This window comes from Rhinatrema bivittatum, chromosome 2 (assembly GCF_901001135.1).
Source record: "Rhinatrema bivittatum chromosome 2, aRhiBiv1.1, whole genome shotgun sequence".
In the NCBI taxonomy this organism is placed as follows: domain Eukaryota; kingdom Metazoa; phylum Chordata; class Amphibia; order Gymnophiona; family Rhinatrematidae; genus Rhinatrema; species Rhinatrema bivittatum.
Window position 1 is genome coordinate 599,950,378 of NC_042616.1, and position 14,022 is coordinate 599,964,399.

The 14,022-nt window shown below is 39.9% G+C and overlaps 1 protein-coding gene across 1 annotated transcript in view; it reads left to right on the top strand.

Annotated features, from left to right (window-relative positions):
• The window catches only part of LAMA3 (laminin subunit alpha 3), a 469,061-nt gene that overhangs the window by 278,515 nt on the left and 176,524 nt on the right, over positions 1–14,022 (top strand). The window contains 5 exon segments of the mRNA XM_029591143.1: positions 5,089–5,186; positions 9,655–9,829; positions 11,361–11,487; positions 11,574–11,713; positions 13,704–13,819. Coding sequence (XP_029447003.1) covers positions 5,089–5,186; positions 9,655–9,829; positions 11,361–11,487; positions 11,574–11,713; positions 13,704–13,819 — 656 coding nt within the window.

The window sequence follows — 14,022 nt, forward strand, 5'->3', positions numbered from 1 at the left end:
ATAAAATAAAATAAAAAATAATAATAATAAATATGTTAAAAGAGGTGCCACGCTAAAAAGGATGCGCTAGGGATAAATTGTGCGTCCCTAGCGCATTCTTGGCATCGGGTGCCCAGGAGATGTGGCTTTGCAGGTTAGGAAAATGAACGCTCCTAATCTGTCTGCTGTCAAGACTTTTTTTTTTTTTCAAGATGCTGCTTTCTGTGGTTCCTCCTACTTAGTATCGTGATGATATTAAGTCAGGGGAACCACAGAAAAGCAGTATTTTTTGGCTGTTTTGTTGAGACTTGGGCGCGTCAAGATTTAACACCAGCTCCGGGGCTGGCATTGATTTTTGCGGGTTAAAATGTGTGTGTGGGGCGCACAGTGATTTATTGCATCGGGGTACTAGCTAATAGCCTCATCTACGTGGCATTTACTTGTGATGAGTGCTATTAGCTAGGCGCTGGTTTGGACCCGGGTTTTGGATGCGCTAATCCTATTATTGCATTGGGAGTTATTCTAGCGCGTCCAAAACGCGCATCAAGCTATGCGCTAGGCTGAGCACACTATATTGCATTGGCCTGTAAGAGAGGGGGGCTGACGGTCCCTGCATTACCCCTTCTTATTCATGTGTGAACATTTTTTAACAAACCAGAAGAATGTGCACACAGTTAGGGGAGGAGGATGGCCTGCGCGGGATGGAGAGGGGGACAGTTAGCACTGCTCTCTCTTACTATCTCTGCACTGCAATCAGTCCGTAGTGCCTCCCAAATCCTTGGTGGCTTGGGGGGATGGACCCCATTGAAACTGTGCTGGCCCTAGGTCACAAAAGGTGAATATTGTGGAGGGAGATTTGACCACCACAGCACAGTGTGCTGTAGCGGTCAAAAAAGCAAACAAAATGTTAGGAATTATTAGGTTCGGGGGCGTGCCGGGAGGCGTATCTTATAAAATCTGGCGTACTTTTGTTCACGCCGGTGGCGCGAACAAAAGTACGCGCATGCGTATGTTTTGAAGATCTACCTCAGCGTATAGTCACACCATGGCTCTATACAAAGCCAATATGATATTTTCTCCATTTTATTCTCCATTTCTTTTCAGATTATCTATTATTCTATTTGCTTTTTTGACTGCCATTGCACAAAGTATTGTCAACAAGGACTCCAAGGTCCTTTTCCTGGGTGGTGATTCCCAATACAGAACCCAGCATTGGGATTATTTTTCGCTATGTGCACCATTTTACACATTTCCATTCTGTTGTCTTGTCTCCTAGTTTCACAAGATCCTTCTGCAGTACCTTGCAATCTGCTGCTGTTTAAAAAACTTTGAATAATTTTGTGTCATCTGCAAATGTGGTCACCTTTCATGCATTCCCTTTTCCAGATCATTTATAAATATGTTAAACATCACAGGTCCCAGTACCAGTCCCTGTGGTAATCCTCTAATGACCTTTCTCCATTTGTAAAATCGACCATTTAGACCTACTCTCTGTTCCTGTCTTTTAACCAGTTACCAATTGACAATAGGACAGTACCTGCTATCCAGTGACTTTTTAATTTCCAGAAGAGTTTCTCCTGGGGAACTTTGTCAAATGCCTTCTGAAAATCCAAATACATTATTTTGACTGGCTCACCTTTATCTGTATGTTTATTTACACTTTAAAAAAAAAAGAAATAGATTGGCACACGAGGCAAGACTTTCCTTTGCTAAAATCATGTTGACACTTCTCTATTAATCCATGTCTATCTATATAGCCAGTGATTTTGTTTTTAAGAATGACTTCTACCATTTTGCCCAGCACCAACATCAGGCTCACTAGTTTATAGTTTCTCAGATCACCCCCTGGAGCCCTTTTTAGAAAATCGGTGTCACATTGACCACCTTCCAGTCTTCAAGTATGGTGGCTATTTTAAATGATAGCTAACAGATTATTAGTAACAAGTTAGCAAAATTTCATGTTTTAGTTCTTTTGGAATTCTGGAATGGATGCCATCCAGTACCAGTGATTTGTTGCTCTTTAGTTTGTTAATCTGATCAATTATATCATCCATTATCACAGATATTTGTTTTAGTTTCTCAGAATCTTCATTATTAAAGAATATTTCAGGTGTGGGTATGTTCCCAACATCCTCCTCAGTAAAGAATGAGGCAAAAAATAAATTCAGTTTTTCTGCTATATGAAGAAATGATGGTCTTTTCCTGTTTTAATGTTTTGAAATTTTCTCACTATTTTTGGTGTTCTTCATCCTTTAAGGTACTTGTCTACCTGTGACTCCAGTATATACAGTAAGGTCCATAATGAGTAAGCTGGTAAGCAGGAAAGTTCTACTGAACATCTTCGAATACAGTTATGCAGATAAAGTAATTTGAATAAATTTAGGAAAAAAGGTGTTTTTCCAATCACCTTTATCCAGCTAATTTTAACCAGGTAGTACTGAACATCAACACTTCCAGCTTTAACCATACCCTGGAGTTCCTCCATCACAGCCTCTTTTTATCTAGTAAAAACATGTGTGGGTAATAATTTAACTGGACAAAATTTAGCCCTACAGCAAGGGGAAACTTGCAAGTCTTGGATTTTCTCTGGATAACTCAAAAGGTTACCTGTCAAAACCTTTAAATATCAGCCTTGGCGATTTAATGTTTTTCCTCTCTATGCTTTTTCCAAGGAGGAATTGTTCTCTCTCCTTTTTTTCTTCTGGCCTTGTGTCCTTGCTGGTAGGGCTCTCTCAGTGATTTTTACTGCACAATATTTCATCTGATTCATTTTCGGGATTTCAATAGATTGTCCATTTTTGCAGGTTATGACCTCATTGATCTTAATCAGTGGACTTTTTACTTTGCATGTCAGATGTAACTTAGGTAGCCTTTCCTTCTCCAGAACTCCAGCATGCATGGCCATCAAGAGATAGGGCAGGATCTGAGCAACCAGCTTCTCCATCTCCTGATCCCTCTCCTGCCCTTCCTCTTTATTCTGCTTCCTAGCCTCTTGTCTTCCTGTGTTGCATCATTAGCATTCTCTGGTATCTCACTTGTTTCCTCCTCTAATTGCTCTGGCTGTGCTGACCTTTTCTTTTCTGGTGCTCCTTTCCGGATTTCCTCTTTCCCCTTCTATTTCTTCTTCTGCGTCAGCCTTCAATTATTTTAAGGTGCATCATTTATGTGCTTCTTTTCTTTGATTTTTCCAATTAGAGATTTTAAATGTATGTGCAACTTTTCCTTTGATAACATTTCTCTTTCTTTCAGTTTTTGACCTCCAGAATTGGGCATACTACTCTATGGTATATAAAATAACTAAATACAATAAAATAAATAAAATAAATGAGAGTCTTGCTAGTGACTTATACAGAGACATTATCACTTCTGTTATTTAACTGACTATGCCTCTTCATCTGCAGCCTAGCAATCCTATGGATCTGGCCTCTGCCTTTGCATTCTGTTAGTTTTCTTTAAGATTGTCATATGTCTTCAGTCCACAATCTCTCTCCTGTGGGTTTCACATCAATATCTCACCCCCACTATTTACTGCACCCTTGGATTTCAGCATCTTAAATATATGATGCTATACTTTTTTTTGCATTGAATCTTAGCTAACAAGCACTAGAGCTCTCTGCAAGCCTTCATAGATCACTCTTCATTTTGTCTGCTCATCAGGATTATCCACATTGTTACAGATCATGGTATTATCTGCAAAAGAATAACTCTTTTCTACTATCCCCTTGCCAAGATCATAGAATTATTGAACAGAACCAACCTCAGTAGTGAGGCTTTCCACTGATTACCTCTCTTTCCTTGGTATTATCTCTTTTTATCACTATCTTCTGTTGACTACTAGCCAACAAGTTTCTAACCAGGTCAGCCACCATGGAGCCTATACCTATGTTACGTAGTTTGTTTATAAGTTTCATGTGTGGGATATCGTCAAAAGCTTTACTCAAATCCAAGTATGCAACATCCAGTGCTTCTACCTGATCTAATTATTTGGTCACCCAATCAAAGAAATTGATCAGATTTGTTTGATATGATCTCCCATGCTGCCCTGGATCCTAAAACCTGTTGGATTCAAGATTATCTGCTATCCTTTCCTTTTGTATTGACTCCATTAATTTCCTTGCCACCAAGGTCAGACTAACCAGCCTGTAGTTACTAGCCTCTTCCCAATCATCACATTATGAAGAGGGATAACATCTGCTGTTTTCCAATCCTCAGGAACCACCCAAAGAGTTATTGAACCAACTTGTCAGTGGAACTGCCAGAACTTCTCTGAGCTCCTTTAATATTCTAGGATGTATCCCATCTGGTCCTATAGCTTTATCTGCTTTCAGTTTTGCTAATTCCATGCAAACCCTCTCTTCTGTAAATGGAGTTGCATTTACCCCATCGCTGTAGGCACTCCTGCCAGCTCTGAGTGGTTCTTTTCCCATTTTTACTTTGATAACACTATTTGTTTAGTATTGTTGCTTGTTCTTTGTCAGCCTTTACATATTTCCTTCTTTTCTCCTGTATCTTACAATGCTACCTTTGCATATTCTCCTTTCACTGAAATATCTGAAGAAATGTGGTCACCTTGCTTTACTACTGTAGCTGTTTTGTTCCCTGTTTTCACCATTGTTCTCTTGTCTACCTTCCCTGCTTCTGTCAGCTTTTCCAGATATCATTTTCACGCTCCTCCTTTTCCTGAGATCCCTGAGATCTTTGGAATGCTAAAGCTTTTCTCCCTTGTTTTTTCATCCAGCTTATTTGAAAACCATGCTGGTCTCTAGTTCCTCTTCCTTTTATTAACTAACATTTGATGCCCTTGACATAGCCCCTTTCAATGTAATCCATTGTTCTCATTCACAAAGATCTTCCCTTGCCTGCACCTCTCTATAGAGATCCCCAAACTTAAAGACTTTGACCTTTGTATCATCCACCCATACCTTCTTGGTCCAGGCATAAAAAAATGCACACCTAGGCCCTTCCAGAGGTGGCCATGCATGTTGTAAAAATTATTTTATTATAAATTGCATTTAATACTTCATTCGATGAAAAGCACCTTGTAAATTGAAACTAGGAATATTATGCGACATTCTTCATAACTACGCTCCGCCTGTTTTACTTTTGCAGCACAAAGTTTGCATTATTCCTGCCGAAGACTTTTCTGTTGAATACGGGGAGCCCAAAGTGTACTGCATAGCCATGCACGGGCGTTCTTCTAACCAGAGGTAATTTAGATACTGAATCATTATTCTCCCATGATTTGTTAAGCTTTTCCTCATCATACTGCAATAATAACCTCAGTGCAGCAAAATTATCCAGATGAATGCTGCCCCAGCAATTTGTTTTCTCATGCTGCAAAAAAAATAAGAAAATTATAATGGGCCAGCTTGCTGGATAATCATCTCTGTCTTCATGGAGATGAACTCCAGTGCAGGATCCTTTTTTTTATGCCTCAGACTTCACATAATGGAGCCCAGTGATAGTAATATTAACGGTTGCTTATGTTTCAACATGGAAGGTTAAACTTCCAAATGTCTAAAATCCTTGGGCCTGATTTAAGAAAGCATTTACATGCGTAAAACTGGGTTTTACTCGAGTAAATGGGCTTTTAGAAATTGCTGCGATAGCATGTTACATTTATATGCATGACTCCTTTGAAATCCACCACTGTCCAGTCTGTTTAGACTGGACAGTGACAGATCAGTGCCCTTTCAGTAGCAGTTTAATATTTTGGTCTTAGAAGGCGGTGATGCCTTTTTAAAGTCCAGCAGGAAAAGAGAAGTGCATGAGTTTTCACATCCACTCTAATACCTCCAGTGTGAAGGTCTGCTAAATGTCTGCAGCTAATGCTGATGCTGTCCTCAAGGGAGGACACCCTTTGATGACCTCTGTTGCAGGATTTCTCCACTGCACAGCAGTTTCCAGATACTGAAGCTTCCTTGCAGTCTCAACTGAATAAGGGACTTCTGTGGACTCAAAACTCTATATACCACATTAAAAAAAAATTCTTGGTGTAGTATTACTATTTAGCTTGGTATCCTGAAAACACTTAATTTAGTGTAATTTGCATTTCAAATTGTTGATATGCGGAGATTATGTCTAAATGCTGAGCTAAAGGGGCAGGTTCTGAAAAGGCCAACATTTGATAGACTAAAAGTGAGCTTAAAATACATTTTTGTACAGACCAAGACAATAATGCAAGGTTCTGCATCTGTCTATCAGTGAATCTATCACATTCTTAGGCCTAGATTTATCAAAATATCGCCATAACGCGAGTTGATAAATGATGCTGTTAGTTATTAGTTTTGGCCGTTTAAAGTCTTTGCAGGTTGTGATACCTTTTGTTGAAGGACCATGAAGTGTATGCAAATATGAAATATAGGAGCTTTCAAGATCACGTATCACCTGTGTGACTTGTGCACATTTGTCTGAGGAATGCACTTAGGTAACCTTCAGGGTTCCTGCACTACAACAATGTGTGTGATCCTTGGGTTGGTATAATTGGGAGGGATCACAGCCTGGGAAGAATCAAATATTACTTACACCTAATTATCTGTTCCTAATAATAGTGTTAAAAAATGGGTATTAGAGGAGGACCAAGACAAGGATGCAGAAAAGTATAACAATATGTTAAAAAGCCTAGTGAATGTGTTCCTTGTTACAGATAATTATTTTTGACATTGCATCATCTTTAGGCATAATTAAATGTAAAGCCTAGTACTTTTACTATTTCTGTTTGTATTTGCCCCTTGCCTTTTTCCAGACTAGGACTTGACGCGGCTTACAACACAGTAAAATTACAATCTGCAAACAAGTATAAAATACAATAAAATGCTCACAATTAACACAGTATAACCCACAAATGATACCCTCCCCTAACATATACCCCTATGATTATATTTGTAAAACTCATGTACTGTGGGCAAAGGCCATGCAACGCCATTTTAGAAAATGACTGCTGCCCAGGCCCAGAGCCTAGGGTGTGTTCTGAGCCTCCACTGGACTACCAGTGATTTTTTTATTTAGGTAAGGGGGAATTCACAGGGATGAGTTAGGGTAGTGGTTGGGGGTCCACTAGACCACCAAGGATCTTTCTATTTGTAAGGAGGGGGTCCGGGGTGAGCAATCAGGGCACTTGTTTTTAATTAGCAGAGGGGTTCTGCAGGATGGGGGTTAGCGTTGTTCTTAAAAAGATTTTTTAAAACTTTGCAATAACAGGCCACCTGCAAAGGGGGAGTGGGGGAGGGGGTCTATGCAGAACCTTGAGGGTTTTCACCACTTTGGGAAGGGCATTATCAGGGCCAAGTGGCCCCTTTAAGACAGTGCCTCAGGAGCCTCGGCACTTGCAGTAACGTCCTAAGGCTCCAGGGGGAAGTTAGTCACAACTCTCGAGTTGTGGCTAACTTCAGTTCGAATAACATCATGGCTTCTGAATTTTTCAGCAAGTCAGATTATTTGATTTGTATAGTTATCCCCACATTAAAAGTATTTACTGTGCAAAAAACAGCATTTTTTGCTTGATAGATGACCTAACATGGCTTAGTGAATGAGCCCTTATATTTGCAGTTATTAAATAAAAGTGTGCATTTTCCTTTTTTTGTTAGGATTTCATGTTAAAGGGACTCTGTCAGGTTTGGTAAAATTGGGATGGCTTAAACTTATTTGCAAGATTGTTGTCAATCATTTACCCTGTGCCTATAAGATTAGTCTCTTTTTATGATTTTTGCAAATGCAGTCAATGTATACAAATTTATTTGTATTTATATTCCACTTTTCGTGACTGGACAACTACTTTAAAGAGAATTATATTCAGGTACTGTAGGATTTCCAAGTCTCCAGAGGGCTTACAAAGTAAGGAGGTCATTTACTAAGCTTCAACATTTTCCCCAGAGAGGGAAAATATGATGGGATTTATCAAAGCTGCAATACTAACACAGCTTTTAGTAACCCCGTGGTATTTTCCCCAGCAGTAAAATACCGTGGGCAAAAATACCACAGGTTAATAGCCTCCAACAAATTCCATGCAATGACATCCCCTTCAGTCCAGGGAAAGTTAGGTACAACTCCAGAGTTGTGGCTAACTTTCCTGAAGATAACACAGCTTGCAACTTTTCAGGCAAGCCGCGTTATTCATCTACATGAAATTATACCTAGTAATGAGCAGGGAAAAATTCCACGGGTTAGCAGGCCCCCAACAAATTATGTCCCAGTCCTTGCAGGGGAAGTTAGCTACAACTCCAATTGTAACTAACTTTCCCTCAGGTCGGCAAATCTAATGCTATTAGAGGCCCCCATCTCCAAAGCTTACCCACCTTGATGAAACCAGAGAACGCGCGCTGTCTTTGCTGCAGGTCCTCTCCTGTGGGACAGCCCTACCAAAGGAAATCCAATGCCTCCGAGAAAGAACATTCTTTTTAAAAAAAAGCCCTAAAATCTTTCCTCTTCGAGAAAGCATTCCCAAACCAAAGCGCTACTGTTTCACCCCGCCACTTAACCCTCCTCGGGGAGTTCTAGTTAGCTCTCTCTAATGACCACTCTTTTTGCTCCGTGTCTCAATGAAGTCAACTCCTTGCTCCTATAGATTGCTCCTCCCTAATGAAGAACGATGTAAGATGCTGTTCTACTTTATCCTCCTGAATTAAGCGTGCTCATACTGTTCAACGATCTGACCCTATCCGCTTGATTTATCTATGTTCATATTGTACCCCACTCTGAAGGTAGGAAGGGTGGGCAATAAATGTTTTTTCAAATAAATAAATAAATATTTTATTTACATGAAATCATCTGCAAAGCAGCTCATTACCAGTCTTGTGTGATTGGGGGCAGGAGGGGAGAAATAAAATGTAGTGTTTAAAAAAAAAACAACAACTGTGCATTATTCCTGCGTTAATGTGTATAACGCACGGTAAACGCCTAAAACGGATAAGTAAATGATCCTCTGAGTTTGAACCTGAGTCAGCGGAGAGCGAAGTGACTTGCCAGAGGTCACAAGGAGTGTCAGTGGGATTTGAACCCTGGCTTCCCTGGGTCTATCTGTATTTCTTTGGCCATTCTTAAGGAGAACTATCAAGAACTCACTGAATTTATTAAAAAAAAAAAAAGCTTTCCTGTTGTAGGAGAGCACCTGCAGTCTTCAGTCAGCGATAATCCTTCCCGTGGCAGAATATCCAGAGTTCTTCAAAGGAGCGGACTGAAAACCTCTCTGCAAAGTCGAACCCCAACTTCAAAACCTGACAGCGGCTGATGTTTCGGCAAAACCTGCATGAGTGGGGGAAAAAGGTTATCAATTCAAGTGCCTTTTATTTCAACGAGCTTAACTCAGCCGTCCCAGTTACCTCAATAGCAAATATCATCATCAGAATGGTGACGAGTTAAGCACGTTGGAATACAAGGCGCTTGACTCCTTTGAAGCAAGCTCAGTTGTGCACAATGGTAAAATATGTACTTGTAAAAAAGTTAGATTGTCGGTCAAAAAACATTCTCCTGAGTTGGCAATCCTGGCAGCTTCAGTGCCACCACCATAACGGCAGCCATCTTGCTTCCAGGCCCTCACTTCACACTTCTCATTCACATCTTTCCTTTAAACCTTTTATTCACAGTTGTTGTTTAATTTTTGTTTTGTTTTTTTAAGTAAGCCTGACACGAAAAACAAACCCAGTGCTAACTGTTTCTTCCAAATCTTTTTATTTTCAGCATATCGTGCATCTCTTCAATGACATATGAAACTCCACCAATGGCACTGCTGCTGGGTACAGGTAAAGATGGGCAGCGCTCAGAAGCCCAGGGAAACATGCAGTATGACTCTTTTAATGGATCACCGTCTCCTGCCACCATCAGCATGGATGGGATGCTGCTCCAAGCTCCACAGGTAGTTTTCTTGGGTTTGCTGCTTGTAATCAGATGTGGTTTCTGAGGAGCAGCCTGCACCATACCGGTAAATGTCATACAGCGTTTTGCACACCCTCTGAGTGGAAAATGCTGGTGATGAACAGGGACAAGGTTGGCTCACAAATGAGCCGAGAAAAGAATTAGCAAAAATGGTCACATGCATTATCAGTTCTCATTCAGCTATTTGAATGATTTAAAGCTGTGCTTAATGCTAATTGCAAAAAACAAACAAACAAAAAAACAGAGGGATCAGTTCACCCAAAGTCCTTTTGGCCTGTGGATGGCAAATATCATAAGGAAATTGAATAGCAACTATAGTAAAAGCAGATACGCAAGAGATATTTTGGCAGAAGAAAAGTATATTATTGTTTAAAAAAAAAAAGTTGTTCAGAGCATGCAGGAAGAGAGGAGTTGTCATCAATGCTTTATCAGTACCTTCTGCACCATCCACACTGCTCAAAATACTCAGTCACCCATAAACATATGATTTGTTTATTCACTTCTGGCTGCTCTCAGATCTAAATATACTATATGTCATCTTCTGCTCTTGGTGGGCATAAATCTGGACTGATGTGCCAGTGCCACTGCAGCATAATTTTGTTATGTTAAAAATTGCTTATGATTATGGAATAATAGGATAGCTATCTTTACCAAGCCTTTTTATTCTAGCTTAGGGGCTTGGTAAAGATAGCCACCCTCTTATTCCCTTATTATTAAAAATAGGGAAGATCACATCTTTCTCTATTTTTATATACTGACTACATTTTCCTATAGAAAGGTCACTTTTTAAGAGCCACTGCTGCACATTATCATGCCCTTGTCTTTTAGAAACCACTTTCATCTATGCAAACACCTAAATTCATCAATAATCTTGTGTATCATCTCTTATTCTATTTTCAGCCTAATTATACTTGCATTCACAGTTCTACTCCATTATCCCTCACACACTCAGTCTGTCGCACTACATACACACACACACACACACACACACACACACACTCCACATACTTTCTACATACATGCAAACTCTTTTATGTATTGTCTGATTCAGTCCCCCTATGATATGCCAGTTCAGGGCAGGAGTTTGCAGTGTAGCTCATTTTCTGTGTCTCTCCACGTTCGCAGCTCAGCTAGTCCTTGGTGCCCTATTTGTTTAAAAAATAGGCACATCTTCCATCTCTCATGCAGCCCGAGGATTTGAATATTTTTATTTGCTGAGATCAATGGGTATCTTTTTTTTTTTTTTTTTTTTTACCAGAAATGAGCTGAGCCCATTAGCCTTTCACTGTCAAATGAGTTGCCGCTGGAGAGAGGATAGAGAAATACTCGTACCAGAGCAGAAAATTGTTATGTATCCATTTTTTTTTTTCATTATTTTGGCTTTATTTGTACTAAATGTTGCAATAACATAAATAGATAATACTGCTGACACCCACTCAAATATTGTTACTGTTTGTGAGATCCTGATGTAACTCGCATTATAATTAAGCTGCCATCTCTTGTTTCTGCAGAACCAAGTTACCCTGAGCAGAAGAATACCACGCTTGGGAAGATATGTATTTGTTGTTCATTTTTATCAACCGGAGCACCCGACGTTTCAGGCATCCGTACTTGTGGATGGAGGACAGGCGTGGTCAGGTAAAGCCGGCATTTTACCCTCTATACAATTCTTATCTCGCTCATCTTGAGAATTTAGTGAAATTAGTTTGAAATTTTTGTTTCAGGTATCTTCAATGCTTCCTTCTGCCCTCATGTGTCCGGCTGTCGGGATCCTGTAGTGGCGGATAACCGTATAGCACTCGACGTGTCTGACCTTCAGATCTCTGTGACCGTGAAAGTGCCTTACGGGAAATCACTGATTTTGGTAAGTATGCTCTAACTGGAACCTGGAAGAATTTGCATTGCTAACTTGAAAATGTAAAAAGCAGACCACTCTTAATACAATATTGTTTGAGTGGAGGCTGTGTTTTTATTGGCCCTCTTCAGATCATGGCCTTGGTGATCAGGCTAGGGGAGTTTCCATAATCTTTCCTTGCGGACATGAAACGCTGCTCCCCACATATGCGCGCGTACACACAGACACACAGACACACACACACACTCACCTGTTTTCAGCAGATTTTAGTTAAAAATGTTAGCGTTGCTTAGAATTCAGAAATGTGCTTTCTGCTTCAGAAGACTCCTCTACCCCTGCAGGCCTGCGACATTCAGACTGCACACTTTTAAAGTAATCTCTTCTCCTGAGAAACTTAGAGATCCATGTTTGAAAGATATATGTGGATAAAACTGGCTTTACTCACATAAATCTGGCTCATTAAAAATATCCACAAACCCTCCCTCCCATCACCACCACACCTCCTTTGTCCATGCAATTTTGTCCACACAAAATTTGTTGTGGTGAGGGAAGATTAATGCATTTAGCTAGAGAGCGCCATATTGAGAGCACTGTCTGGATAGATTTGTGTGGAGAAGTCAGTTCACACAAATAGCTCTCCTAAGGTTATCCAAATAACTTTACCCTGATATTCAGAAGAAAACATAGCCAGGAAAACTCTACTGAATATCCGGATAAAGTTACCTAGAAAACTTTATCCAGGAAACTTCACCACTCGCTGGTTCATTGAATATGGGCTTTCTTAGAGACTCTGTGGAGAATGCTATGAGAAGTTACAGACTCCGTTTTCTATTCTACCAAAATATAGGGACTTTAGTAAGGATAGTACTTTACTTAGGTACTGTTACATTAGTTAAGAAATACCTCTCTGTCAGGAATCTGTTGTCACAGAGTAGTGGAAACCTGGCTTTGAAGTCTCTTGATTGGTGATTAAGGCACTTTTCAGTGGAGCCTTTGGCCAGGGGAACTGAGCATAAAAGATCAGGAGCGAAGCCCTCCTGAGGAAGTCCACATGACAGGCGACACTGCCTGGAGTGGGGCTGGCAGTCCTCAGCGGGCTGCTTTTAGATGAACTCTGGAATACAGTTACTTCTTGGGGTTGGGGGCGAGATTGCTTTTCTATGGTGAGTATGAGTTGGATTTCATAGGATGCTCATTCATAGCAGGAAAAGAATAAGAACAGGAAAAAGGAAGCAAGATTCTTTGCCTAATAAAGGAAAGCCCCACCACTGTTCTTTGCACAGTGACAGAAATCTATTTTAAAATCTGAATCTTAAAGTTCTGTCATATTGGCCACCACTGTTTTCCGAAGCAATTACCTAACATTAAAATATTACACTTCAACTGCCTAACCCTGTCAGAATGGGCATTGCCTCTTTTCAGAAAATCCAAGTGTTAATGGTATGTATCTTAATGTTTTATTAAGAACATAAGAAATTATCATACTGGGTCAGACTGAGAATCTATCAAGCCTGGTATCTTGTTTCCAACAGTGGCCTATCTAGGATCCAAGTACCTGGCAAGTACCCAAACATTAAATAGATCCCATGCTACTATTGCTGGTAAAAAGCAGTAGCTGTTCCCTAAGTCAACTTGACTAATAGCAGTTTATGAACTTCTCCTCCAAGAACTTGTCCAAACCTTTCTAAACCCAGCTTTGCTAATTGCCTTAACCACATCCTCTGCAATGAATTCCAGAGCTTGATTGTGCATTGAGTGAGAGATAATTTTCTTTGATTTGTTTTAAATGTGCTATTTACTAACTTCATGGAGTGCACCTAATCCTTGTATTATCTGAAAGAGTAAATAAGCGATCCACATTTACCTGTTTTAGTCTTCTCAAGATTTTATAGAGCTCTATCTTCCCCTCTGCCAAATCTTCACCAAGCTGATAATATTATGAACGTGATAATAATCCATGTTTTACAGAAAGAAAACACCACTGTTGTTGTTCTTGCAGGGTCATATTTTGATTATTCCAGCTGATAACTACAATTATGAGCTACTTCAGGAAAAACCTTTGGACAAGTCATTTGATTTTATCTCTAGCTGTGGTGGTAACAGCTTTCACATTGAGTAAGCATTTTGTTTTGAATCACTAAACTTACTTTATTATTGAAGACAGCTTGGGACTGTAATGTAAATTAGCTCTCACACAGCCACAGAAATAAGATTTACAGTTAGAATATTTTAAAGCAGTGGTTTCCAAACTTTTTTCTTGGGACCCAGTGGAAGACCAAAAATGTGTTTTGGGAACCAATGGAAAAACCCCACTTCTC